Consider the following 24,978-nt stretch of genomic DNA (forward strand, 5'->3'; position numbering starts at 1 on the left):
AGGCCATAGCCCTATCAAAGTGGGCCATACTTGTTTAGATTGAATTTAGGCCCAAATTAACTTAGTAAGTTAGTATTGTGTACTTTTTAAATAAAAAAATCGTCGCGGACAACCTAGTATGCAAACATATGACCCAATAATAAAGTTACAGGGGTACAACCAAGATGTCACAAATTTTTAATTCCTAGAAACTATTTATCTACATATTATGTAGAGGTAAGGTCTACGTACTCCGACCCTGTCCACATCTAATCTATCCTCAATCCACCGGGATCATTGTGTACAAACCACTTGCATATTGAACAAGATGGGACTAAAAAGCTCTATGCATTCAAAACCCTAATCATAAGATCATAAAATATATTGTACTTTGTTCTTCAAGCTAAAACTCCTTCAGCAGTATTAAGGAGGAAGCTCAATCAATTCAGTAATTCTAGTTATATTTAAGAAATTAAGACTCCCTGCAATCAATCTCCAGTACGTACAGTTGCCTACAAAAAATATTGATTCCATGGACCTGAAATATTCAATTGAAAAGGAAGAGGTTAGCTACATATATATATATACACACACACACACTCCAAATTTTCTAATCCCAATATCACATTGAACGATGTTAATAATGCATGTAAATTTAAGATTCTTATCTTTTTGGGGAATTCGTGTTCAAACTGACTATACTAATCAAGCCTTTCAAATCAAAATTTGCATGCCAGGGACAAATGAATTAAGAATAGAAATATGAGACTAGCTAGATAATTAATTAAATTAAGGATTTGTTCCACAAATGCATTGATAAACGAGAGACTAGCAAGTATTTTAATTTTCTTGGGATCATTTATGCATATATAAAATGATCATGAGGTTGTATCTTCACCTACTCTTTCATGATTCTAACTAGCTGTCTTGCTAAAGAAGGAAAATGTGACAATATATATATATATATATATATATATATATATATGCAACTATCCCCAGACACTATATGCATGATCCATATATAAGTTTACTCTACTTGTATATATTTATAAGGTAATTAAACAACTTAATTAGTTTCAACACTAAACATCTAAAGCTATTGTCTTTTAATGACTAGATTATAGAGTTTTGAAAGTCTAAGATATATCATCATCATCATCATCATGCATAGCGTACTGATTCAAAACGAATGGTTAAATACATCTAGACATACTTTCTTTCTCTACTTTTTGGTGGCCTTAACTACCTCGGTTGAGGTTTATCGGTCATACTTTCTTACTCTCCAAACGAAAGTAATCAAGAGGACAATATAAATACTCTACCAGTATTGAATCTTATTGTATAAAGGAAAAATATAGGTAATTTCCTTGATTAGGTCAAAGATTTAGGTCCTTCAATTCATTTCTAGGTCTAAAATGCACAAACTAGTATTTGAAAACATAACCAGTTTTAATTTCTTCCCCCTGCTATATCGGAGAACTTAATTTCTTCTACCAAAATCCCAATTGCAAGGGGTTTTGATTGTATTAACATTGTCCTAGCTAGGGTTCCTATTCATGTCTCAAAGTATATGAATCAATCAGCAATTCAAAATTGACAAATTCGTCTTCACCGATAATATATACGATCGATCGATCTCTTCATGAATGTCTCATGTAACCAAACGCCACCGATTGAAGATCATCCCTAGCACTGTCATGGAAATTCCAGCAGCTGTTTGTTTGCACACCATTCGAATTCGAACCCTCTTCGAAGCCGTCCAACGAGACATTGTCTTTTGGATCAAGAAGTGCATTTTCATAGTGTGGAGTACTAATGTTGTTGGTGAGGTTTGGAATGTTGAATTGTGGCACCATTTCTGAACTACTCTCTAGCTGATGATGAATCCAGCTTTGAACATGATCTTGTGTGTGAGAAGAAGCATGTTCTCCATAGAATCTCTCATTAGGGTTTATGGCACCCGTGCCGTTCACAAATGTTCTAGCCGCTTGTTGCTTGAGAGAGGCTAGTTGTGCTTCAAGATTCACAACCTAGAAAGTCCAAAACACATCAAGTTTGATAAAATTAGGGTTTCAGCACAACCAATTATACAATATTTAGATCAATTGAATCAAAATTAAGGGTATGAACTAATTAATTATACTAATTACCTGTTGTTGGAGAGCAAAGATATGTGAAACACAACCATAGATGGGATCTTGAACCCTAGCTTGAGCTTCATAAGAGATCGTGACGGCGGCTTCACACCGATCATTCACAGGGAGATGAGCAAGCAACTTTGAGACATTGCTTGCACCAAAAACCTTGTGAATGGCAGCAAAGTGGGTAGCACCTTGTTCATGGCAGAAATAAGGTGCAAAAACACAGCCTCTCAGACATTTTCTTCTCAAGAACTTGCAAGCTCCACATGGAGAGCCAGAAGAAGAGCCTGCCATCTTAATTGGTTAATTTGATCTGGTATTTAGGGATGTTTGTGTTGTGTTTAATTAGCTCTATAGATAGGCAGAGAAATTGAGCAATTTATGACCAAGTATATAAACACCAAAGGGAGGTGGGGGTGGATGAATTGTTAATTACAATTGGTCCCCTAAATGGGCTACCATTCTTCATTATTCCCCCTTAAAAAAACCATCTTGTCCCAATATTTATTTTTAATATTCCATCACATGAGATTCCATTTCACATCCTTAAACGACAAAAAAGAGCTAACATAAACCAAACCCATTTGTATTTGTTCATGACAGATTATATATAATTACATGGTTTTTTTTTATTTATTTTTGTTCCTTTTATTTATATATTTTGATAACAGCTAACTCCTATTAGTTCACTAATCAATCTAATTAAACCATATAGATTCAGGAAGATCAGTTAGTTAAAGTAGGTGAAGAGGAAATATCAATTTGATCAATAACTTAAGAAGCTAGCTACTCATGCTCTCCTAGATTAATTATTAGATATTTAACCCTAAAATTATAGAGAAATCACCCTAGCCTATATTTCTTCCAGCTTAATTAGACTGTTAGAGTGTAATTTTCATCATAATTAATCTATAGTGTCATATAAAAACCCTTTGAATGTGCATTTTTTTGTTCTTAATTAATGATATAATTCTATCAATCTTAATAATCCTATTGTCAAGATATATAGAACACAAGAGATAGTTACACTGGAATAGTAGAGTTGAGGAACAAGGGGTCGGCACAAATGGGTCTTCTCTATATATTTTAATAGGAATTAAGTACTAATTAAAAGTGATCAAGGTCAGGGTTGTCGACCATTAAACAGTACCATTGAATTAATTAATGATTAAAACAGTGATTAATTTGTATCAATCACTTTCTTTTCTCACACATAGGCACCAACATGTAGACCTTGCACTAATGTGGCACTGGCCCTACTTCCCACCCCCTAATAATGACACCCCAACTTAATTAAAGTGCTCTCTCGATCTTTCCCACATGTGCACAATGAATTTTTTTTAGAAAAAGGCATTATTTATGTTCAAAAGAAATTTGGTGATGGAGAATCCATTCAAAAGTCGGTTCACTCTTAAATGTTAAACTCTGGAGATAGCAGTACTTCCCAATACATTTCTCCAGTTTAGTCGTGAATATAATATCCAAGATGGAATTTCTTTCGTAGATTCATGTAGGAGATCTCAAGTTATTTGAAATTAAACCATGATGATGATAATGATGATTGTTAGAGTAATTAATATATAAATACTATTTTAGATAAACATTGATATATATATTTTTATTTCCAAACTCACATCCACTTGTTTAAGATCCAACAAAAAAAATATGTACTCATATGATCTTAATATGCGCTAGTTGTGTCTTAATAAGAACTTTACATAACCTACTTGATGGGATATGAGTGGAAAAGCTAGAATAGATAATCCATAATAAGAACAAAACCCTAAACCTAATGACAAGACCCTTAATTAATTTAATTACTTCCCAATCACATATCCATAATTCCAAATTTTCATAAGCCAAATTATAATAGAATGATGACAAGGCTAATCTACAAGCCAGAGCAAAGGGGACACAGGTGGATTGATTGGGTAATTAATTAATTAATTGAAAATATGGGTTTATGCATGGCATGGATCCTCCCGCCAATATTACTTTCTTCTAGTCATGTGTACTTGTTCGCCACTTGAGCATGAAAAAGGAGAAAGAATAATGATCAATTTTAACTGAATTTTGATTATTAATTAATCATCAACTTTAGACAATTGTTTAGTAGAGGTTCAACTCATCTTAAAAGGAGCGCACCTCATAAACAAACTCATCTCTCTACTTAGATATACTACTTAATTCATTTTCTTTAAATAATATTAAATTTTATTGGAAAACACACACACACACATATATGTAAACTCTTGAGAGCTAGGCCTTTTTTTTTTCATATCCAAAGGCTCTTGAAAAGGATAACCTACCTTAATAGCTCTACCTGAGTACTAATCCCCACTTAATTAAAAAGAAACAAAAGAAAATTATATAGCTATTTATTGATGATATTGATAAGACTTCTAGCTAGATATAGTGTTTTCTTTTCTTTTCTTTTTGATAATAATTACTTTTGGTGCCTCCAAAACAATATTAAGAAGCATTACTACTACTATTAATTTTGGAGAGACAAAAAGCAGCGAGGCTTTTAAGCCCCCTATTACTCTATTAGGACATATAGCTAGAAAGAAAGGCACAATCAATAAATTGGAACGAATTAAAGATAATAAGCGAAACTTAATTGTCCTCAATTGCATAATTAAGCAGATACATACAGGTTATGTGAGGTGTGTGTGTCTTTAATTTGTCGATACATGCATATACCCAACTAGTATTATTAATAGTCTATTATACAGTGTGTGTGTGCGTGTGTATATATATATATATAAAAGATAATAAGTATACATAACTGGAAGACATGTTGTATAAAGTCCGGTCCGTACTGACACCAACCTGTATTTTCACTGACAAAGTGATTAGAGAGAGCATCTGAATCAAAGGCATGTTTTGTTGTCGTTTTGCATTGCCAATCAGGATGAACTCTGCGTATAGATGTACATATAAAATATGTTTTTTTATATGTATATATACATGCTCATGGGTATCTGGTTTGTATCGACTTAATGGCTTACATATATAAATATGTAGTATGAGCTTTCATGTTAGACATTATTCTCTGTACATAGATTTGAACCATTTTTGTGTTTTTTTCTAAAAAAAAAATTCTCATGGACAAATGAATAATTAGGGTTTATGTTTTTTGTGATTAACTTATGTGGAATCTTTCGAATATGATGTGTCACCGATTCATCAAAAAATTATAAAATCATGAACATCAATCCAAAATAATCAAAAGTTGCTTGTAGTTCATGCTTTGCTGGTAGATGTTTATTCAACTTAATTTACTAATCACCTTAACGTACTAAACAATTTATTTAAAATGACTTGACTTTCAAAGCAACATGCACAAGTTTGAATGGTTTTATTAAGTCTTCATCAAGAAGTAATTAGCTTGATCTACATCACTACAGCTAATTATTAGTAATAAACGCGTGACAATAGTTCAACCCCCTCATCCATAGCAACAAAAATTATAAATAAATGCGTGACATTTGTGATCATGGGTTGAGTTTTGATTCAACTTAATTATCTTGTAGTCATATAGGAGACTTCTGTGTACGGACCGTCAACTTTTGTGTACGGGCCTGACGGCTCAAATTAAGGCCCATATGTAGATAGGGGTACAAAAGAGTCAAACTGAGTGTTAACGAGCTTGAGCCTCTAACGGAGTTTTAAATATCATTTTTGAACTCTAGTTGGTTAGAGGTAATCGAGTTTGAGCTCATTCACGAACCCCTTGTTGAGCTTGTTTGTTTATTCCCGAGTTCATGTTCACTAACATATAATAGAAATATAATTATTTGGGTGATAATTTAGTTGACGAATCTCTCTGATGGCAAACCTTATGAACTCGAGAGATATGGAGTTCGATTCTCACTAAGAGCAATATCTTTATCACAGGTGGGCTTTAACCCAACTTATATTGTAGTATAGTGGAAAATTTCTATACTCACGGCTTGAGTTAAAACTCATGTCGGATGATAAGAGAAAATTTTGTCTGATTTAATTCTCAACAAAAAAAAAAAATTAAAATTCATATTTGGAAAAACACTTTCCTCGGGATTGGCGTGCAAGTGCAGGATAGAAAACACAATACAACCCTTAATTATGATGTTGACACGCCGCACGAGTGGCACTATTCATTTATCTTTTTATTTAATATCTTTCACACGGTATGTGGGTCCCTGCAAGGTAGATGTCCACGTGCCCTCCACCTCTGAAAATGGTGCTGACATGTGTCCCTCTCTCTAAGGCTAAAAGACCAGTCAAGCCGACACTCAGGGTTGCACGTGGGGCCGTTGCACGTGTGCATCTTGATTTATATTTTCACAAAATATTATTCTAGGATTTTTTTAATTATTTATTCCATCTCTTGTTCTCCTCAATCTAGAAGAACCTTAAATTGTTGTTTATCTTACATATTTAGTCCCACAATTCCTTGATGCATAAAATATAATTACTTACAATTAAATATTCATCAATATGGCCTATATATAATTATACATAAGCATAAATAACACAAACTTCGAAAGGTTTTGGATTCAATTCTCACTTAAAACAATACTTTTGTGATCACGCAATCAACTTTGGTTCAATTTATCATGTTGTCAGGTGAGAAACTTTTGTGCAGACAGGCCAGATGATTGGAGTTTTTATGCCCATATTGAATGTCCAAAAAATAAACTTGTCTGTATCGTTATCGGTTACAAAAAAAACACAAACTATTCTTTTAAAATTATATAGAAAAATTAAGAATTAATTAGAACATTTCATAAGTATAATATTGATAATCCAAGAGTGACATAGTGATGTATTAAGAGGTTTTACTAACTCTAGCTAGTTTGTTCAAACATACACTTCAACCCCGACAATGCAAATGAGGACGAAATTGCAATTGCTTGATGATCCAGAAACATTTCACTATCTTAATCTCCTAATTTAATCGCTATAATCAGTTTAAATTTCAAAAACGTTCTTTGAATAGGGGGCAGTTTTTCAAGTCCAAACCATAATCTATGGACTTAATTAGCTATACATACATACATACATATATATATATATAGTGACGACACTGAGAAGGTAAGGTTTGTCATCTTGAGAGAAGATCGTGAAAGAGATGGTTTTGTCTTTTAATTCATGGTCCTACAATCTTTGTCTCAATGTAGTCAAGTTAAACTTGCATTCAAAGTTGGAAGTTTTCTTCATGACTGGAAAACCCTTTTGGTCTAACTGGAAGACCTACTAAATCATATCACAAAAGAGGCATCTTATCCTCACTTTCCATGGACTTGTCCATCATTCCCTTTGAACACACCATTGCTTTCTTCCGACCAAAAGCTACTTGTCCTTAAGCACCCAAAAAGACAAGACAAACCTCTGTTAATTTATACCACTAATGGACGGATCCTTCTCTTATAAATGATTTAAGCAGATTAAGTCTCTCTCATATAACCAACGTGTTTTTTTTTTTTAGATTTTCTAACAAAAATTGCGTCACTTGATTCACATCAATGATCAACAATGCTGAACAAGTATATATGTTTTGTGAGAGACCAAAAAATGACATTCCCCAAAAGAGAACATCTTATTAAAAATATGAAGATGAACTAATTAACTCTTCTTTCAATACAATACTTCCAAGAGTTGAGTCAATGAATTCCATTTGTTGTTCAATTTAATGGAGAAAAAAATGATCATAATAATTCACATATATTTAACTATGGATATGAAAATTAAAATGGAAGCAAACTAACTTGTCCGTGAAAAAGACAAATTGTTTTTTGGGTAAGCTTTAGGATAGATTGGGGATTTGCTTAATGATGCTTGTTAATAATGGTTTTTTCTTTCTACTTTTTCTTGGATGCTATATATAAATTAATTAACCATAGCTAGGGTGGTCTAGGGCTTGGTCCAATTCTTTCTTGGTCATACCTTTTAATTTTCAAGAGGTAATGCATGGTGGGGACTAATTTAATTTGATCTTTATTTGAACAACAATAGGTAATGGTGGAAATCTTGTATGACCAAAACATAATTGGATTTCTTCTTCTAGGTCTTTCTAATTTCTATGAACGTGGATCAGGGTTTTGCTTTGGGCTATCTTGCAGTGGGCTAATGTTTATTAATTGTCTGTTGGGCCTCATTCTCTTGGGCTCTTATTGTTCTAATTCAGCTGGGCTGGATTCTATCTCAGGTTTGGGCCGCAAGGCCCATCTGTTTATAAAAAGATGCTAGGGTTTCTAGTCTGAGTTCCTTGTTCCTTGCCGTCGCTACTCTGTCAGTTGAAAGTTGTTTGTTTGAGAATGAGATGATGATCGATTTTGTTTCCCTATTGGTTTGATTGCCTGTATGATGGCACTTTCGTATTAGCTCTATCTGATCATTCTCTCAAAGCAATTTCATTAATTATTACTACATTCTATAACGATGTGATAAAAAGGATAATGGCGTCGAATCCGGCGGTGCCCTTTTGGAGAGCGGCCTGTGAGAAGGTTTTCTTCTCCGTCTCCAGGTGGGTTGATGGAAAAAGCTGTTTTCTCTGATACACCAGAAGATTGAGATGGGATTTGTTCGTTATGACCTTTATAAATTACAAGGCATGAACTTTCATAGACAAGGATTCATGGTTCTGATTTTCCCTGGCAATCGCATTGTCTCTGTAATAATTTTTGCTTCTAATAATGTAATTGGCATTGATTGGCCATAGAAGGGTCTTTCTGCTGAGAAAGAAAACTACTGAAACAATCCCTAGAAAAAAACTTGCAGAAACTTGAACAAGCACAGATACGTTGGTTGGTTAGAAAACAAATCTTGGTCGAATTGGTGGTTTTAATCATGGTCGTATGTATGGATTCCAGCTTTCTTGGCTTTGAACGGTGCTGTTTGGAATTTGAACAATGACCAATGACGATGGTGTGTCAGTGTCTTAATGTGGGTTCCTATACTACCCCTATTTAATCAGAAACAGTAAAGGCAACCGCCGTATATTTGGGAAAACCGAAGGGTCTTTTAAAAACGTTAACAAAATATTCAAAACCCGCAAATCCATCAAAAGGATCTGTCTTTCTTCGTACCCGAAGCGCATAGAGAGAGATTCATTGCGTGTGTTTTTCTCTCTTCTTCAGTTCTTCCTTCCTTCTTGTTTGTTTGTCCGTCTTGGAAGATTTGAAAACAAAGTACGAAGCGACGATCGATGGCTTTCACGTCTTTTATTGGAAGAGTTCTCTTCGCTTCCGTGTTTATACTTTCCGCCTACCAGGAGTAAGTCTACTCTACTTATGTACATGTATGCATACACTGGTATAAGATTTTCGTGTTGGATTTGCTTGGATCTGCTTGATTTTACTCTGCCACTTGCCTTAACAACTGCATGTACGTGGATCTACGAAATTCGACCAAGTACTGAATGCATTTTATTTCTAGATTTTAGTTTTATTAAGTGAATGAAGTGAACTTTTAATGATCTGCTTAGTTTGATTTACTAATTGAAAACCAGATTTTTTTGCACATGGACGGTGTAGTAAAATGCAATGTAGGCTGAATTTAACGTTCACTTCGGGTATTGCAAAAGTGGATTTATGTTGGAGAATGTTTTGGGAATGGATTTCAGAACTTCATGATGTGGGAAGTGCTGGATGTCCATTAGTTTCAGAAAGCAAAACCACCCTAAATTCAGTATTCATTGTAACTGTGTCGGTGTAATTATTCGAATTTGTTGTGTATTCAGAAACTGATGGGCGTCCGGCAACCGTCACTTCTTGATGTTTTGAAAATGGAAAGAAAAAAATTTAATTGATATTGTGACTTTGGAAAATCTCATTTTAGCGAATTCGAATTTGTTGTGTATTCTGTGGCATCATAGTTATTGAAGTTGTATAGCATTTAAAATTTTTCTTATAAAAGAAATTATTAACATGACAGATAGATGTATATGCTTAGTAGGTTTGAACTTTAATCTTGAAAATTATATCTTCTACGATGTGTACTAAGGTGAAACTGCACGTACATGTAAATGAGAAAATACATAAACTTTTTAGTTTTTTTCAAGACTGGATTTGTTCGTTCTTTGATCATGTATCATGAAGGGATTAGCATTGATTTGGGAATAAATAAAAAAACGTAAGAAAATGAGTGTGAAAGAATCTACTTTGGCTGCAATTGGGCCAGGTTTGCAGGGATCTCTCTCTGTTCTAAGTTTTGTGGGTGCGAATTTTTGTCCAGCAGCATCGTCGATGCAAGCTTCTGCGGGAATGGGTTAATTGTATTATTTTCACCTTGTACTCTTACCGCGTTGTTCCTTGTCCCATTTAGTTTGATCTGGCAAAAATTTGTCCTTTTGATATAGTGATTGCCTGATAAAAATCTTCTTTGTGGTATGGTGAGTTGAGAAAGTTGATCTAGTGTATTGTATTACTTTGGTATTATGTAACGCTGTGAAGCACTAATTCCTGGTTCCCATTTAAGGTTATAGACTTTTATTCTCTGACAAAATGAAAATCACTCTTTATTATATTGAATTTTTTTGAATATCTCCTTTTCTTTTTCTTCAAAATCAGTGATTCTTGACTCATATTAATTATTTATTCCTATGCTTTTGAGATGCTCTGTTGTAATATATTGGTTGTATTTTGCAATATTAGGTTCAATGAATTCGGGGTTGATGGTGGACTTGCAGGGAAGACTCTTAAACCAAAGTTTGATATCTTTGCCAAGCTTGTGCATTCTAACACGGGCGCACAACTGCCGGAAATTGAAGTGAGGATCTCTTTCTCTCTCTCTCTCTCTTGGATATAGACACACGTGCACATTCACATGTATGCATCCTTGTAAACCATTTAAGTTGCCGTGAATTCCGTAAAGGATCATTTAGAGAATAGAGAGACTTGGAGGAAAAAAAAGATATAATGGGAGGAGGTTTTGAATTTGAAAAGAGAAGAATTGTTTTAAGCATAAAGCATGACACAGATACCAGCATATGGAAAACTGATTTAGCTTCCTTTGGTTATTGGAATGGGCATTGTAATTTTATACCATCATGTAGAAATGTAATGTTGTTTGATGCTGCCCCTGATTGGAGGCCTAAGAGCTTATAAGAATGACAATGATCGAGAGTAAGATTCTACGAGTGCTAGAATCGGAGGGTGTTATATGTTGAGATAATTTGGTTTTCTAATGTCTCATGCTTATCGATCTTGGTACTGTATGATGACTGCACTGGCTTTCGCAGAGGGTTTTAATAAGCGTCATTTATTGGTTTTCATTTTTTTTTTTCCAAAATGCCTTTGCATTTCTAAATTGCATTGTGTGTGGACTTATGTTAATGATTTCGACAAACAAATCAAATCCAATTGAAAGCACCAAAGAACAAAATAAAAGATAGATTTGAGTAACATCAATATACAATCAAATCCCTTACCTTTGAGGGAGAACAATCTAGGCCTCCATCATTACAATAAGTCCATGTATTCTGATATTTTTAATCTTCTATGCACAGGCAAAACATTTGGTTGCTGCGGCTATAGCATTCAAGGGTGTTGGTGGCATCCTTTTTATATTTGGCAGTTCCTTTGGAGCATTTCTTCTGGTTTGTGTTCATATTTTTCCATGTATTGTTGTTGGATTGTCTTTTGAATATAACATGCTATGTAGAGGAACATTTTGTTATGCACTCAGTTTCTGCAAGTTCTGATATCCTTTGTTCATACAGCTCCTGCATCAGTTGGTCGCTACACCGATAGTATATGATTTCTACAACTACGACAGCGAGTCAAAAGAATTCAATCAGCTGTTTATAAAATTTACACAGGTTATTATCTGCCTTTTCTCATTCAATTCTCCATGCTGAAATTAGGGGCCAAGGTCATTTTTGCTTGCCATATTGTCCTTTGGATTGACGGATTTTTTCGTTACAGAATATGGCACTTTTTGGGGCACTGATGTTTTTCATAGGGATGAAGAACTTGATTCCTCGAAGTCAACACAAGAGAAGGGCTACCAAAACAAAAACTGGTTAGAAACCAATTGGTTTCGGTAGGGAACTTCACGATACTAAGGAGTTACTGGATCTCTTTTATTGTTTTGTTTTGTTTTGTGAAACACATTACATTAATCTACTGGGATCTGGTTGGGATGGGTGAGGCCTTCATGTTTTTTCTTCCTGCTATTAAGGTGGATATATTCTGTATTGATTTGACAAGTATTTTGCCTTTGGCAATTTTGATAATGTTATCTATGATCCTTTACATGGTGGAGGCTTGCTTTCTGAAATATTTTCATGCGAATTTTTTTTTATGAAAAAAGATAATGTGCTGAGGATTCTATCTTACCAAAAAAAAAAGGTGCGCCAAACGTGCAAGTTAAAGTATTCAGTGTATTCTTGCGACTTTCAAGTATGTTATTGTAATAGTTAATTTGAGGAAAAAGACAACCCTGCGTCAGCTTGTGGCAACCTGAGCAGTAATGTGTGAAGATGGTTAGCAAAAAGACAAGACAGGTTGTTAGAGTCATGGCTTTCTGCACCGCTGGAATGTATTATAAAATCCAAGTCTTCGGGTTTTGTTTTGTACTCATCTTAGTATTCGATAAGCCGATCGTTATCCCTTGCTAATCAAAATTGCTGCCATGGAAGTCCTTCCTTGTGTTCAAGACAAATCAAGCATGGATGTGAAAGAGTTCGATGAAACAAAGGCTGGTGTCAAAGGACTTGTAGACTCTGGCACCACAAAGGTACCTAAATTTTTCATATATCCTCGGGAGACCTTGGAGAAGTACTCTGCCGGCATTGCAAGTGATAACATCGGCCTCCACGTTCCGCTGATAGACCTTGAAGGCTTTGGAAGTAGCAGAAGGAAGGACATCATTTATGAAATACGTGAAGCATGCGAAAAATGGGGTGTGTTTCAGTTGATTAATCATGGAGTTCCAGTTAGTGTCATGGATGCTATGATTGCTGGTGCAAGAGGATTTCATGAACAACCCAATGAAGTGAAGCAAGAGCTGTACTCGCGTGATCCTACGAAGATGGTGAAGTACTTCTGCAACAGCGATCTCTTTGACCGCGAAGGACCAGCTGATTGGATGGATAACTTGACATTTCATTTTGATGCTGGTAAAGTGGACCCTGCTGTCCTTCCTCATATATGCAGGTATATATTGACAGGAGTTCTTATTTCTTAAGCTATTTAGACTTGCAACTCTCACTTAAATCGGATGGATTTATGAGTAAATTTTGTTTTAATTGCAGAGATGCAGTGACTGAATATGTGGGATGCATGATTGAACTGAAGAAGACATTATCTGAAATACTCTCGGAGGCTCTAGGACTTTGCAGTAACTATCTAGCAACCATGGAATGCATGGAAAATACTCCTATCCGTTGCAACTATTACCCGGCGTGCCCTGAGCCTGCCTTAACGCTTGGCTCTCTCAAACACACAGACCCAGATTTTATGACTGTAGTTTTGCAGGACAATGTTGGTGGCCTACAAGTTCTTCATCAAAATATCTGGGTTGATGTGTCCCCGGTGCAGAAAGCCCTAGTCGTCAACATGGGCGACCTGATGCAGGTAACAGGAAACTAATCATACTAACTGTATAAACTATCCTCAATTTTCTTACATTGCTCTTTGAATGTTTGTTTGTGTAGCTCATCACCAATGATAAATTCAAAAGCGTGGAACACAGGGTTCTAACCAGACAAATCGGCCCTAGAGTGTCGATCGCTTGCTTCTTCTATCCTCATTTAACACAGCTTTGTAAACCCATTGGGCCAATAAGGGAGCTTCTCTCCAATCAACCAGCAATATATAGAGAAACTAATGTTCAAGAATACATGGCCTACTTCTTGTCTAAAGAAACTGGCACTCCAAGCCTACCTCAGTTTAAAGTGCAGCAAGAGCTTGCCGGACAGATCGAGTGATGGAGCCAGATGAAACATTCACAGACCAGTTTGCTGCTAAGAAATGCATTTCATAATAGTGATTGATGGTGTGGCAGTTGAAATATATATCCTAGACACTTCAATAAGTCTGTATTAATCGTATCATCAATTTTCTTCTGCATTTGCACACAAGGCTTTCAATTATTTTCCATTCTTCATTCCTTTTATTGGCTTGAAAAAGATAAAATAGTTAGGTTGAATATGTTTTATGAAAATATAGAAAAAAAAGGCTAGAATTCTAGTTCTTCCACAGTGTCATCTCACTGATGGCTCCCCCGCGAGGTGGCCGCTCTTCTTCACCTTCCACGGAAGCTGCGCAGGAAAGGAATCATATACTTCTTTTCCTTGGCGCAGCTGGGTAGTATTCCTAGACTTAAAACTAGAGAACTCGACCGTGAAGTAAATCATCATTCACTTACAGTCCAACCAATTAAGAGAGAATCAATGCATAAACAACTTAATTTTTTTGAAATAATAGACATATCTTGCCTTTTTCTGTGTACATGTGCCGAAATGGCTCTCTCAGATCCTTCAACGTTCTCTTTTCTTTGTTTTTAACGAGAAAGTCTTGGCTGTTTATATCAAAGGGAGCTTTGTTTAAGCTATGTATGGTTACTTAAAACAAGGAAGGATGACTTTGTTTAACCTATTTCCGGACCCTAACTCGGATTAGATTTCGGACGTACTTAATTGATCAAACTCATATTGGTTTAAATTTGAATAAGTAAGTTGGAAAATAACATAATTCGGATTAAGGTCCGGACAAGTAAATTTGATAATATTTCTATATTTAAACTCGGACTAGGTTTTAAACTAGGCAAAAATTGTGTTTGGACCCAAATTTGAGACATATAACTTATATCAAAACTTAGTTTAATCCAAATAGGACAAATTCGATCATCCGAATTAACCGAGCAGAGTTTTGTCACCCCTGTAAAATACACATTTTGCTACAAGTTTTGCATAAAAGTATTTATATCCCTCTATATTCTCTAGTGTTTTAAAAGACATTAAAAAAAAACAAAACTAAGGTTCAATTATTGAACTTATGTCCCTCCAGGCTCCAACCATTGTTGACTTAATAATGATATTAATTTTACTATTAGTTGGCTTTAGCGTGTATTTATTATTAATTGTCAACTTGATGCAGGTAGCCTGCCAGCAACAAAATCATACTAAATCACACGTCTAACCATCATCTCTCGTCAGTTTTTTTTTTTTTAATCGGTCTTTGTTAGCATACGTAGGTTATCAGCAATGATAAATTCCAAAGCGTGGAACACAGGGAAGGTTCTGGCTAGACGGACTCGTGCTAGGGTAGCGGTTTCTTGCTTCTTTCATCCGAGGAATGTTACAAACTCTCAATTTATGATCCCGTTTTAATATCCTACATTTTTTGTCCGAAAAATAAGGTGGATTGTCTTTGCAGACCCCAAAATTGAAACTCATTTTCATTACTACTTGGGTTATTACATGTCTAATGGACCAGCAAATCGAAGCCTGGCTCATTTTAAAGTAAAACATGTAAAATAAGCACCAGCCCATCTCAACACATGGGCACAATCTTTTTCGTGATGTTCGGCCCAGCCTGAACCTAACATTTGATAACAATGCGAAACGCTGCCATTTCTTGCTAATAGAAAAATCTCCCGCTTCAGTGCGATTCACAGCCACAGCTCAACCACATCAATTTTCTTCTCCATCTCGAAATGCAATCGACAAGTGTGGTTACAGCCCACTCTATTGGTTCTTGTGCTTACAGTCAGCGAGGATATCATGGTAGGTCAATTTGCCCCTCTTGTCTATCTATTTGAATTCCATGATTATTCCTGACAATTTGTGATAGAGACATAGGATCTGTGTTTTAGAAGAAGAAATTGATGCTGGATTACACCGTTGTCTCTTAGATAGATGTCGGCCGATCTTTACCACTGTCGTATTTTGACCAACCGTCTCTCGCTGGCAATAGAGATTATCCCAAATGACAAGACATTGAGAATGAGGAGATCAAAAAATGCTTGAAACCCCCAATTTATGATCCTCATTTTACCTCCAAATTATGTAAAGTTAGCGTATTTGGTAGGGCTTATGAGCTGGTGGCAGGCCCAGATAAACTAGCTTACTGAACTTGAGACTCGTAGTTGCTTAGAATATTTGGCTGTGAGTCCGTCACTCCATTTCCTCTTTCAATCGCAGAAATAGAGACTCGTACTTGATGGGGGTAATTTTGCAAAATATATCCATACAATTTTTTGAGTTTGCTTAACTTTATTTGCTGTTCCGTGGAAATAGTCACATTGTTGAACCACATAAATTTCCGATGTACAGTTCTTTCTTCTCTCATGATTTATTGCTTGTTTTTCTCGTTTTGCATGACAGGCTTGAAAAAGATGCATTTTGTCTTTGATCGCATAGAAACTTTGTTCAAGACATGTATCCGTCTGTCTGCTTGTGCTGAGAAGGTATCTCAAAGTTGTGCTCCTTGTTTGCACATTGTTAAACCAGGTAAATTTTATATGAAGAATTCTTTCTCATTTCTCGTTGTTTTCTTGCTTGTATGGATCACTTTTCATGACAGCCTTGAAAACGATACGCTTGTCTTTAAGGATACATATATATGTTGTTGAGAAAGAGAGGGAATACGTAGAGTATTTCTTAGCCGTTTGAGGATGGGGATAAAACTTGGTTCAACACATATATCTGTCAGCTTGTGCAGAAAAAAAGTATATGTCGGCATACTCCTCTATATGTAAATATGTTGAAATAGGCCACTAACACCAGCTATCTGATCATCATCCCTTTTACGCAAAATTGCTAGCATGGAAGGCCTTCCTTGTGTTCAAGAAAAATCAAATATGGGTGTGAAGGAGTTCGATGAAACAAAAGCTGGTGTCAAAGGACTTGTAGACTCCGGCATCACAAAGATACCTAAAATTTTCACTTGTCACCCTGAGACCTTTGTGAAGTCATACAAGGTGAGTGATACGGGCATCCAGATACCACTGATCGACCTTGAAGGCTTCGAAAGTAGTGAAAGGAAGAAAATCATAATTGATGAAATACGGGAAGCATCCGAAAAATGGGGCGTCTTTCGATTGATTAATCATGGAATTCCAATTACTGTCATGGATGAGATGACAGCCGCTGCGCGAGGATTTCATGAGCAGCCCAATGAGGTGAAGAAGGAGCTGTACTCACGTGATCCTAAGAAATCAGTCAAGTACTACTCCAACAGTGATCTCTTGACCCTCAAAGAACCAGCAGAATGGATGGATACCTTGTCATTGAATTTGGATGGGGGTAAAGTGGACCCTGCTGCAGCGCTTACTCATACCTGCAGGTATTGACTGATCGATAACTCAGAACTGTTTTGGCCAGGTGCCAAGTCTTGGAGCTGCAGTTTAGACCAGCATTTTCCCTTAAAAATTGATTAGATTTTTTGGTTAATTTTGTTTTGCAGAGATGCAGTGACAGAATATGTGAGACACGTGATCAAACTGAGGAAGACATTATGCGAACTACTCTCAGAAGCTCTGGGACTTGACAGTGACTATCTCGCAACCACAGAATGCATGGAATGTCAATCACTGTCATGCCACTATTACCCAGCCTGCCCTGAGCCAGCCTTGACCTTCGGCTAACGCAACCATAGGGACCCGCTTTTTTTGGCCATACTTTTGAATGACAATGTTGGTGGCCTTCAAGTTGTTCATCAAAATATGTGGGTTGATGTGCCTCCTATGCGGGGAGCTCTAGTCGTCAACATGGGTGACTTGATGCAGGTAGCAAGAAATCATACTTAATCACATCTGTCAACAAATTCCCTTCTTCGTTTATTACTGTAATTCCTTACTGAATTAATGTTTGTTTGTATAGCTGATCACCAATGATAAATTCAAAAGCGTGGAACACAGGGTTCTAGCAGGAAAGATCGGTCCCAGGGTTACAGTTGCTTGCTTCTTCTATCCTCGTCCAAAACATCTTGATAAACCCTTTGGACCAATAAAGGAGCTTGTATCCGGCCAGCCACCAATATACAGAGAAACTCATGTTCAGGAATACTTGGGCTATTACATGTCAAATGGATCTTGCAATCCAAGCCTACCTCATTTTAAATTGCAGTAAGCAGCTGCTGCCGGATTGAGTGATGGCCCCAGATGAATAATCTCGGTACCTATAACAATGTATTATGGGGTGTAAAATCAATAACGTTGTTGTTGCTGTTGTTTTCTGAATTTCTGTCAGTAGTTCTATTCAGAAGGTCTGCGTTGTTTGTAATACAGTATTATCTTTTCAATAATATAGATAAGCCCAATAAAGGAGCAGCCCAAAAGAATACTCAAATGAGAAGAAAGAAATATAGAGAAGCCACAAAAGAAAATTTTCGAGTGTTTAACAGACCCTCCAGTGGGTTATAGAGCCAGCCTTGACTTGAGTAAAGTGAGAACCCAACCAAACTTGGTAAACGAAAAAGGAAAAGGGTGCAGTGAGGAATGGGAAAATTGGGTTATGCCGTAATCGTTTTGGCTTTTGGGTGCGTTACTAGGAATCTAGGATCAGGTCAGTAATCTGTTCTGAAGACCAACATAGAAAGAAACTCATTTTCATTACTACATGGGTTACCACACGTCTAATGGACCAGCAAATCGAAGCCTGCCTCATTTTAAAGTCAACATGTAAAATAAGCACCAGCCCCGCTCGGCCCATCTCCACACATGGGCATAACCTTTTCTTGATGTTCGGCCCAGCCTGAACCTAACATTTGATAACCATACGAAACGCTGCCGTTTCTCGTCAAGAGAAAGATAAGCACCAGCCCAGCCCGGCCCATCTCCACACATGGGCACAATCTATTCTTGATGTTCGGCCCAGCCTGAACCTAACATTTGATAACCATGCGAAACGCTGCCGTTTCTTGCTAAGAGAAAAATCTCCGCTTCAGTGCGATTCACAGCCACAGCTCAACCACATCAATTTTCTTCTCCATCTCTCTCACTCTCTCGATCTCGATCTCGATCTCGAAATGCAATCGACTAGTTTGGTTACAGCTCACTCTACTGGTTCTTGTGCGTACAGTCAGCGAGGATATCATGGTAGGTCAATTTGCCCCTCTTGTCTATCTATTTGAATTCCATGAGTATTCCTGACAATTTGTGATAGAGACATAGGATCTGTGTTTTAGAAGAAGAATTTGATGCTGGATTACACCGTTGTCTCTTAGATAGATGTCGGCCGATCTATACTATCGTCCTCACTGTCGTATTTTGACCAACCGTCGCTCGCTGGCAATAGAGATTATCCCAAATGACAGTTATTGAGAATGAGGTGATAAAAAAATTCTTGAAACCCCCAATTTATGATCCTCATTTTACTTCCAAATTCATGTAAAGTTAGCCTAGCTATTTGGTAGACCTTATAAGCTGGTGGCAGACACAGATAAACTAGCTTACTGAAATTGAGACTCGTAGTTGCATAGAATATTTGGCTGTGAGTCCGTCACTCCATTTCCTCTTTCAATTACTGAAATAGAGAATCGTAGTTTCTGGGGTAATTTTGCAAAATATATCCATACAATTTTTTTGTTAAACCAGGTCAATTTTCTGTGTAGAATTCTTTCTCATTTCTTGTTGTTTTCTTGCTTGTTTGAGTCACTTTTCATGACAGGCTTAAAAAATATTGAACTGCCTTTGAGAAAGAAAGGGAGTACATAGAGTGTTTCTTAGCCGTTTGAGGTTGGGAATAAAACTTGGTTCAAAATATATATCTGTTTGCTTGTGCAGGAAAAAAGTATCTGTTGGCATACTCCTCTATATATAAATCTGTCTTTCTTAGCCGTTTCGGGTTGGGAATGAAACTTGGTTCAACACATATATCTGTCTGCTTGTGCAGGAAAAAAGGTATCGGTTGGCATACTCCTCTATATATAAACCAGTCTTTCTTAGCCGTTTCAGTTTGGGAATGAAACTTGGTTCAACACATATATATGTTTGCTTGTGCAGGAAAAAATGTATACGTCGGCGTACTCCTCTATATATAAATCTGCCTTTCTTAGCTGTTTCGGGTTGGGAATGAAACTTGGTTCAACACATATATATGTCTGCTAGACGGGTGTGCCAACCGTTATTTCCTTGCAAAAGCCTCATGTGAGGCTTTCTCTGCACGAGTTTCGATCCAGTCTTTTCAGTCGTCAGGGTGGAGTGAAATGGATTGGCAGCCCGAATTTAGAGCTGGCTCATCGGTGGACATGTTGGGCTGAAAAAGAGAAAAAGAAAAAAGAAGATGTGCAGACCGTGCAAGTTAAAGTATTCATTGAGACTTTCAAATATCGGATTGTCGTAGTTTTGTCTTTTTTGGTTCTAAAAAAGTTGAGGAAAAAGACATTTCTGCGTCAGCTTGTATAATGTCTGAAGATGGTTAGCACAAAAGACAAGACCGGTTGTTGAGTCTTGGCTTTCTGCAGTCGCTGGAATGTATTTTAACACCCAAGTCTTCTGGTTTTGTTTTGTGCTCATCTTAATATTCAGTTCAATTATAGGCCACCAGCAGCTGCAGCTGATCCTCATCCCTTCCTAAGCAAAATTGCTACCATGGAAGTCCTTCCTTGTGTTCAAGACAAATCAAGCATGGATGTGAAGGAATTCGATGAAACAAAGGCCGGTGTCAAAGGACTTGTAGACTCCGGCATCACAAAGATACCTAAATTTTTCACTTGTCACCCTGAGACCTTTGCGAAGTCTTACAAGGTGAGTGATATAGGCATCCAGATTCCGGTTATCGACCTTGAAGGCTTCAAAAGTAGTGAAAGGGAGAAAATCATAATTGATGAAATACGGGAAGCATCAGAAAAATGGAGTATCTTTCGATTGATTAATCATGGAATTCCAATTACTGTCGTGGATGAGATGATTGCTGCTGCGCGAGGGTTTCATGAGCAGCCCAATGAGGTGAAGAAGGAGCTGTACTCACGTGATCCTAAGAAATCAGTGAGGTTCTACTCCAACATTAATCTCTTGACCCTCAAAGAACCAGCACAATGGATGGATACCTTGGCATTAGATTTGGATGGGGGTAAAGTGGACCCTGCTGCAGCCCTTACTCATACCTGCAGGTATTGACTGATCGATAACTCAGAACTCTTTTCGCCAGGTCCTATTTAAGTCTTGGAGCAGCAGTTTAGACTAGCATTTTCCCTTAAAAAATCGATTAGATTTTTTGGTTAATTTTGTTTTGCAGAGATGCAGTGACAGAATATGTGACACACGTTATCGAACTGAAGAAGACATTATGCGAACTACTCTCAGAAGCTCTGGGACTTGACAGTGACTATCTCGCAACCACAGAATTCATGGAACGTCCAGCACTGACATGCCATTATTACCCAGCCTGCCCTGAACCAGCCTTGACCTTCGGCTCACGCAACCATAAGGACCCGCTTTTTTTGGCTATACTCTTGAATGACAATGTTGCTGGCCTTCAAGTTCTTCATCAAAATATGTGGGTTGATGTGCCTCCTGTGCGGGGAGCTCTAGTCGTTAACATGGGTGACTTAATGCAGGTAGCAAGAAATCATACTAAATCACATCTACCAACATATTCCCTTCTTTGTTTTTTTAACTGTAATTGCTTACTGAATTAATGTTTGTTTGTATAGCTGATCACCAATGATAAGTTCAAAAGCGTGGAACACAGGGTTCTAGCAGGAAAGATTGGTCCCAGGGTTACAGTTGCTTGCTTCTTATATCCCCGTCCAAAACATCTTTGTAAACCCTTTGGGCCAATAAAGGAGCTTGTATCCAACCAGCCACCGAAATACAGAGAAACTCATGTTCAGGAATACATTGCCTATTACAGGTCTAATGGATCTAGCAATCCAAGCCTACCTCATTTTAAAGTACAGTAAGCAGCTGCTACCAGATTGAGTGATGGACCCAGATGAAACATTAATATCAGTACCTATAATAATGTAATATATGGTGTAAAATCAATAACGTTGTTGTTGCTGTTGTTCTCTGAATTTCTGTCAGTTGTTTTATTTCAGATGGTCCGTGGTGTTTGTAATACAGTGCATCTTTTCAATAGCCATGACTCATGAGAGCCTCTTCATGTGTTAGCTGTGTTTTTTGTGTTTTTTTTTGTGCTCTGTTTTTTATATATAGATAAGCCCAATAAAGGAGCAGCCCAAAAGAATACTCAATGGGAAGAAATATAGAGAAGTCCAAAAGAAAAATGTCGAGTGTTTAACAGGCCCAATTAATCCAATGTAGCCCAATCCTCTACACGGAAGGAAGTCCGGTGGGTCATAGAAGAACTAGCCTTGACTTGAGCAAACTAGTAAAGTGAGAACCTTGTGCATGTCGTCAACTTGGTAAACGAAAAAGGAAAAGGGTGCAGTTAATGAGGAATGGAAAATTGGGTTATGCTGTAATCGATTTGGCCTTTGGGTGTGTTGCTAGGATCACGTCAGTAATCAGTTCTGTAGTGGACGATTGTGTTCCAGTTGTTTAACAACACCAGTTACTTGATCGTACAGAATTTCCGCTTTGTTCTGCTGATTTGGTCAAGTTTTTTTGTTGAACTCCAAGTGTTCGATCAAATGCCTCAACGATATGCATCACCTGGTGTATGCCTCAACCACATGAGTTGGCAAATTTTTCATGTGGAGTTCTGACTTATTTCTCATCTCTTTTATTCATTTGTTGCTGGCATCACTTGTCACAACAGGTTTGCAAATGATATATTTGTCTTTGCATAAAATTATATATTTGGTTGTTGAAATATCGTAGAGAATCAACAGTATTTTCCTCGGCCCCAAGTGAGATTGTGAATAACTCTTCAAGGATACTGCCATCCTTTGTTATATGTGCTAAGAAATGGATCTCATTTGTGCCCTTTAAGGGCCTCTTATTGAAAAAATTAACTTTTGTCAACGTGAACATCTGCCTAGTCCTCTTTATATAGTGCGCATTTGTGATTAACATAAGCAACTTGCAGCTGCAGCTTATCATCCCTTCATAATCAAAATTGTCAGCATGGAAGTCCTTCCCTGTGTCCAAAACAAATCATGTATGGATGTGAAGGAGTTTGATGCAACAAAAGCTGGTGTTAAAGGACTTGTAGACTCCGGCATCACAAAGATACCTAAATTTTTTATTCATCCACCAGCGCAAATAATGGATAATTCATCTTGCAAGGCCAGTGATATGAGCCTCCATGTTCCACTGATAGACCTAGCAGGCTTTGAAAGCCATAGAAGGAAGGATATAATTGATGGAATACGTGAAGCATCTGAAAAATGGGGTGCCTTTCAATTGATCAGTCATGGGATTCCAATTAGTGTCTTGGATGAGATGATTGCTGCTGCCCGAAGATTTCATGAGCAACCCAATGAGGTGAAGAAGGAGCTGTACTCTCGTGATCCTAAGAAATCAGTGAGGTACCACTCCAACAGTGATCTCTTTGAGCGCAAAGGAGCTGCAGATTGGATGGATGCCGCGGCTTTTGATTTTGATGATGGTAAATTGGACCCTGCATCCCTTCCTCAAATATGCAGGTATTGACAAAGATTATTCACATATTGTTTTGGTAGTTATGTGTTACTAGCTTTTGATTCCTTTTAATTATATCATGACTTGAAACCAGTACAAGGCAGCTGCTAGGAGTAAATTATTGTAATCTGTAAGAAACAATACAAATTAGACATTTCAAGGAGGATATGGCTTGTTTACACTCCTAGAGTAGAGGATTTATTTCTTCATAGCTCAGATGGGATGACCTATCAGCAAGTCCTTGAGAACCTATAATAAGCTATTTGACTTGCAATACCCTTTTAAGATTTTTGGGTTAATGATGTGTTGTAGAGATGCTGTGACAGAATATGTGAGACAGATGATTGAACTGAAGAATACATTATCTGAACTACTCTCAGAGGCTCTGGGACTTAGCAGTGACTATCTTGCAAAAATGGAATGCATGGAACATCCATCAATACGTTTCAACTATTACCCGCCCTGCCCTGAGCCAACCTTGACACTTGGCTCACTCAAGCATACAGACCCAGATTTTTTTACTATACTCTTGCAGGACAATGTTGGTGGTCTTCAAGTTCTGCATCAAAATATGTGGGTTGATGTGTCCACAGTTCAAGGTGGTCTAACTGTCAACATGGGTGATTTGATGCAGGTAGCAATAAATTAAAGTAAATGCACATCTAACTATAATTATGTAGCGATGAAAAAAAGATCAAAATTATGTAGCTCTAACTGTGTGTTTGTTTTTGCAGCTTATTACCAATGATAAATTCAAAAGCATCCCACACAGGGTTCTAGTTAAACAGACTGGCCCCAGAGTGTCAGTTGGTTGCTTCTTGTATCCTTATTCAACACATCTTAGTAAACCCTTTGGGCCTATAAAGGAGCTTCTATTCGACCAAGAACCAATATACAGAGAAACTACTGTCCTGGAATACATAGATTACTACAGGTCTAATGGAGGACCCGGCAATCCATGCCTACCCCTTTTTAAAGTGGGGTAAGGGATTGCGAGCCGGATGGAGTGATGGAGCCTTATGAAACAATATCTGAACCTAAAATATGTAACAAAGTTCAGCTTCTCATGTATGTTGTCTGCTGTCTAAATTCTCAGAACCTGTATGTATATGTGCCTGTTATATATTTGTAATGGGTCTATCTTTTCTCTGTTTAAAGGAATGATTTGTAATAAAGAATTAATGTTTCTCCCATTCAATACCCTGACTAGTATTCCTCAAGAATGTGAATGATATCTGTCTCAGCTCATTTAAAGGAATAATGATTAGTTGTTAATTAGTACAGTTAGAGTTGCTGAGAAAATTGCATCATCAGAAATGCATATTTCAACCACACCAACATATATATAAATATATGTATTTTGCAACTTCAGCAG

At 37.0% G+C, this 24,978-nt stretch overlaps 5 protein-coding genes, 1 non-coding gene and 1 pseudogene across 7 annotated transcripts; 6 read left to right on the forward strand and 1 right to left on the reverse strand.

Annotated features, from left to right (window-relative positions):
* Nucleotides 1-273: 273 nt before the first annotated feature.
* Nucleotides 274-2,454, reverse strand: LOC120011545 (LOB domain-containing protein 29-like). Of its 2 annotated transcripts, XM_038862686.1 has the most exons (3): nucleotides 2,130-2,454; nucleotides 1,592-2,009; nucleotides 274-517 (listed from the first exon to the last, which is right to left on the reverse strand). In XM_038862686.1, exons 1-2 carry the CDS (start codon nucleotides 2,412-2,414, stop codon nucleotides 1,620-1,622), a joined length of 675 nt encoding a protein of 224 aa, XP_038718614.1. In that variant the 5' UTR covers nucleotides 2,415-2,454; the 3' UTR covers nucleotides 274-517; nucleotides 1,592-1,619. The 2 variants fall into 2 exon arrangements, with proteins under 2 accessions (XP_038718614.1, XP_038718613.1); XM_038862685.1 differs by lacking the exon at nucleotides 274-517 and having other exon boundaries at nucleotides 1,351-2,009.
* Nucleotides 2,455-8,420: 5,966 nt separating this feature from the next.
* LOC120011637 lies at nucleotides 8,421-8,505 on the forward strand. Its single transcript, XR_005471082.1, has one exon. It is a non-coding gene; the product is annotated as a small nucleolar RNA Z102/R77 (small nucleolar RNA).
* A 649-nt stretch (nucleotides 8,506-9,154) lies between these two features.
* Nucleotides 9,155-12,361, forward strand: LOC120010114. The gene is made up of 5 exons (XM_038860818.1): nucleotides 9,155-9,380; nucleotides 10,760-10,874; nucleotides 11,614-11,703; nucleotides 11,827-11,925; nucleotides 12,032-12,361. Exons 1-5 carry the CDS (start codon nucleotides 9,313-9,315, stop codon nucleotides 12,131-12,133), a joined length of 474 nt encoding a protein of 157 aa, XP_038716746.1. The 5' UTR covers nucleotides 9,155-9,312; the 3' UTR covers nucleotides 12,134-12,361.
* A 140-nt stretch (nucleotides 12,362-12,501) lies between these two features.
* On the forward strand, nucleotides 12,502-14,179 carry LOC120010113 (1-aminocyclopropane-1-carboxylate oxidase homolog 1-like). Its single transcript, XM_038860817.1, has 3 exons — nucleotides 12,502-13,264; nucleotides 13,363-13,684; nucleotides 13,765-14,179. The coding sequence occupies exons 1-3, from the start codon at nucleotides 12,741-12,743 to the stop codon at nucleotides 14,035-14,037; spliced, it is 1,119 nt and encodes a 372-aa protein (XP_038716745.1). The 5' UTR covers nucleotides 12,502-12,740; the 3' UTR covers nucleotides 14,038-14,179.
* A 1,524-nt stretch (nucleotides 14,180-15,703) lies between these two features.
* On the forward strand, nucleotides 15,704-18,372 carry LOC120010349 (annotated as a pseudogene).
* Nucleotides 18,373-19,128: 756 nt separating this feature from the next.
* Nucleotides 19,129-22,155, forward strand: LOC120010348 (1-aminocyclopropane-1-carboxylate oxidase homolog 1-like). Its single transcript, XM_038861119.1, has 4 exons — nucleotides 19,129-19,151; nucleotides 19,839-21,166; nucleotides 21,292-21,613; nucleotides 21,710-22,155. Exons 2-4 carry the CDS (start codon nucleotides 20,646-20,648, stop codon nucleotides 21,956-21,958), a joined length of 1,092 nt encoding a protein of 363 aa, XP_038717047.1. The 5' UTR covers nucleotides 19,129-19,151; nucleotides 19,839-20,645; the 3' UTR covers nucleotides 21,959-22,155.
* A 224-nt stretch (nucleotides 22,156-22,379) lies between these two features.
* Nucleotides 22,380-24,851, forward strand: LOC120010634 (1-aminocyclopropane-1-carboxylate oxidase homolog 1-like). Its single transcript, XM_038861426.1, has 4 exons — nucleotides 22,380-22,779; nucleotides 23,050-23,608; nucleotides 23,916-24,237; nucleotides 24,338-24,851. The coding sequence occupies exons 1-4, from the start codon at nucleotides 22,713-22,715 to the stop codon at nucleotides 24,587-24,589; spliced, it is 1,200 nt and encodes a 399-aa protein (XP_038717354.1). The 5' UTR covers nucleotides 22,380-22,712; the 3' UTR covers nucleotides 24,590-24,851.
* Nucleotides 24,852-24,978: the final 127 nt, after the last annotated feature.

The sequence above is a fragment of the Tripterygium wilfordii genome, chromosome 12 (genome assembly GCF_013401445.1).
Source record: "Tripterygium wilfordii isolate XIE 37 chromosome 12, ASM1340144v1, whole genome shotgun sequence".
NCBI classification, from domain to species: domain Eukaryota; kingdom Viridiplantae; phylum Streptophyta; class Magnoliopsida; order Celastrales; family Celastraceae; genus Tripterygium; species Tripterygium wilfordii.

What these genes read in the sequence shown, in the direction of transcription:
- LOC120011545 (XM_038862686.1), bottom strand. Translation starts at nt 2,414, where the DNA reads ATGGCAGGCTCTTCTTCTGGCTCTCCATGTGGAGCTTGCAAGTTCTTG. An exon ending in TCTTTGCTCTCCAACAACAG is followed by an intron (nt 2,010 to 2,129) that starts GTAATTAGTATA and finishes TGGACTTTCTAG; the next exon opens with GTTGTGAATCTTGAAGCACA.
- LOC120010114 (XM_038860818.1), top strand. Translation starts at nt 9,313, where the DNA reads ATGGCTTTCACGTCTTTTATTGGAAGAGTTCTCTTCGCTTCCGTGTTT. An exon ending in CCTTTGGAGCATTTCTTCTG is followed by an intron (nt 11,704 to 11,826) that starts GTTTGTGTTCAT and finishes TTGTTCATACAG; the next exon opens with CTCCTGCATCAGTTGGTCGC. An exon ending in TGTTTATAAAATTTACACAG is followed by an intron (nt 11,926 to 12,031) that starts GTTATTATCTGC and finishes TTTTCGTTACAG; the next exon opens with AATATGGCACTTTTTGGGGC.
- LOC120010113 (XM_038860817.1), top strand. Translation starts at nt 12,741, where the DNA reads ATGGAAGTCCTTCCTTGTGTTCAAGACAAATCAAGCATGGATGTGAAA. An exon ending in GTCCTTCCTCATATATGCAG is followed by an intron (nt 13,265 to 13,362) that starts GTATATATTGAC and finishes TTTTAATTGCAG; the next exon opens with AGATGCAGTGACTGAATATG. An exon ending in ACATGGGCGACCTGATGCAG is followed by an intron (nt 13,685 to 13,764) that starts GTAACAGGAAAC and finishes TTGTTTGTGTAG; the next exon opens with CTCATCACCAATGATAAATT.
- LOC120010348 (XM_038861119.1), top strand. Translation starts at nt 20,646, where the DNA reads ATGGAAGTCCTTCCTTGTGTTCAAGACAAATCAAGCATGGATGTGAAG. An exon ending in GCCCTTACTCATACCTGCAG is followed by an intron (nt 21,167 to 21,291) that starts GTATTGACTGAT and finishes TTTGTTTTGCAG; the next exon opens with AGATGCAGTGACAGAATATG. An exon ending in ACATGGGTGACTTAATGCAG is followed by an intron (nt 21,614 to 21,709) that starts GTAGCAAGAAAT and finishes TTGTTTGTATAG; the next exon opens with CTGATCACCAATGATAAGTT.
- LOC120010634 (XM_038861426.1), top strand. Translation starts at nt 22,713, where the DNA reads ATGTGGAGTTCTGACTTATTTCTCATCTCTTTTATTCATTTGTTGCTG. An exon ending in TCCCTTCCTCAAATATGCAG is followed by an intron (nt 23,609 to 23,915) that starts GTATTGACAAAG and finishes GATGTGTTGTAG; the next exon opens with AGATGCTGTGACAGAATATG. An exon ending in ACATGGGTGATTTGATGCAG is followed by an intron (nt 24,238 to 24,337) that starts GTAGCAATAAAT and finishes TTGTTTTTGCAG; the next exon opens with CTTATTACCAATGATAAATT.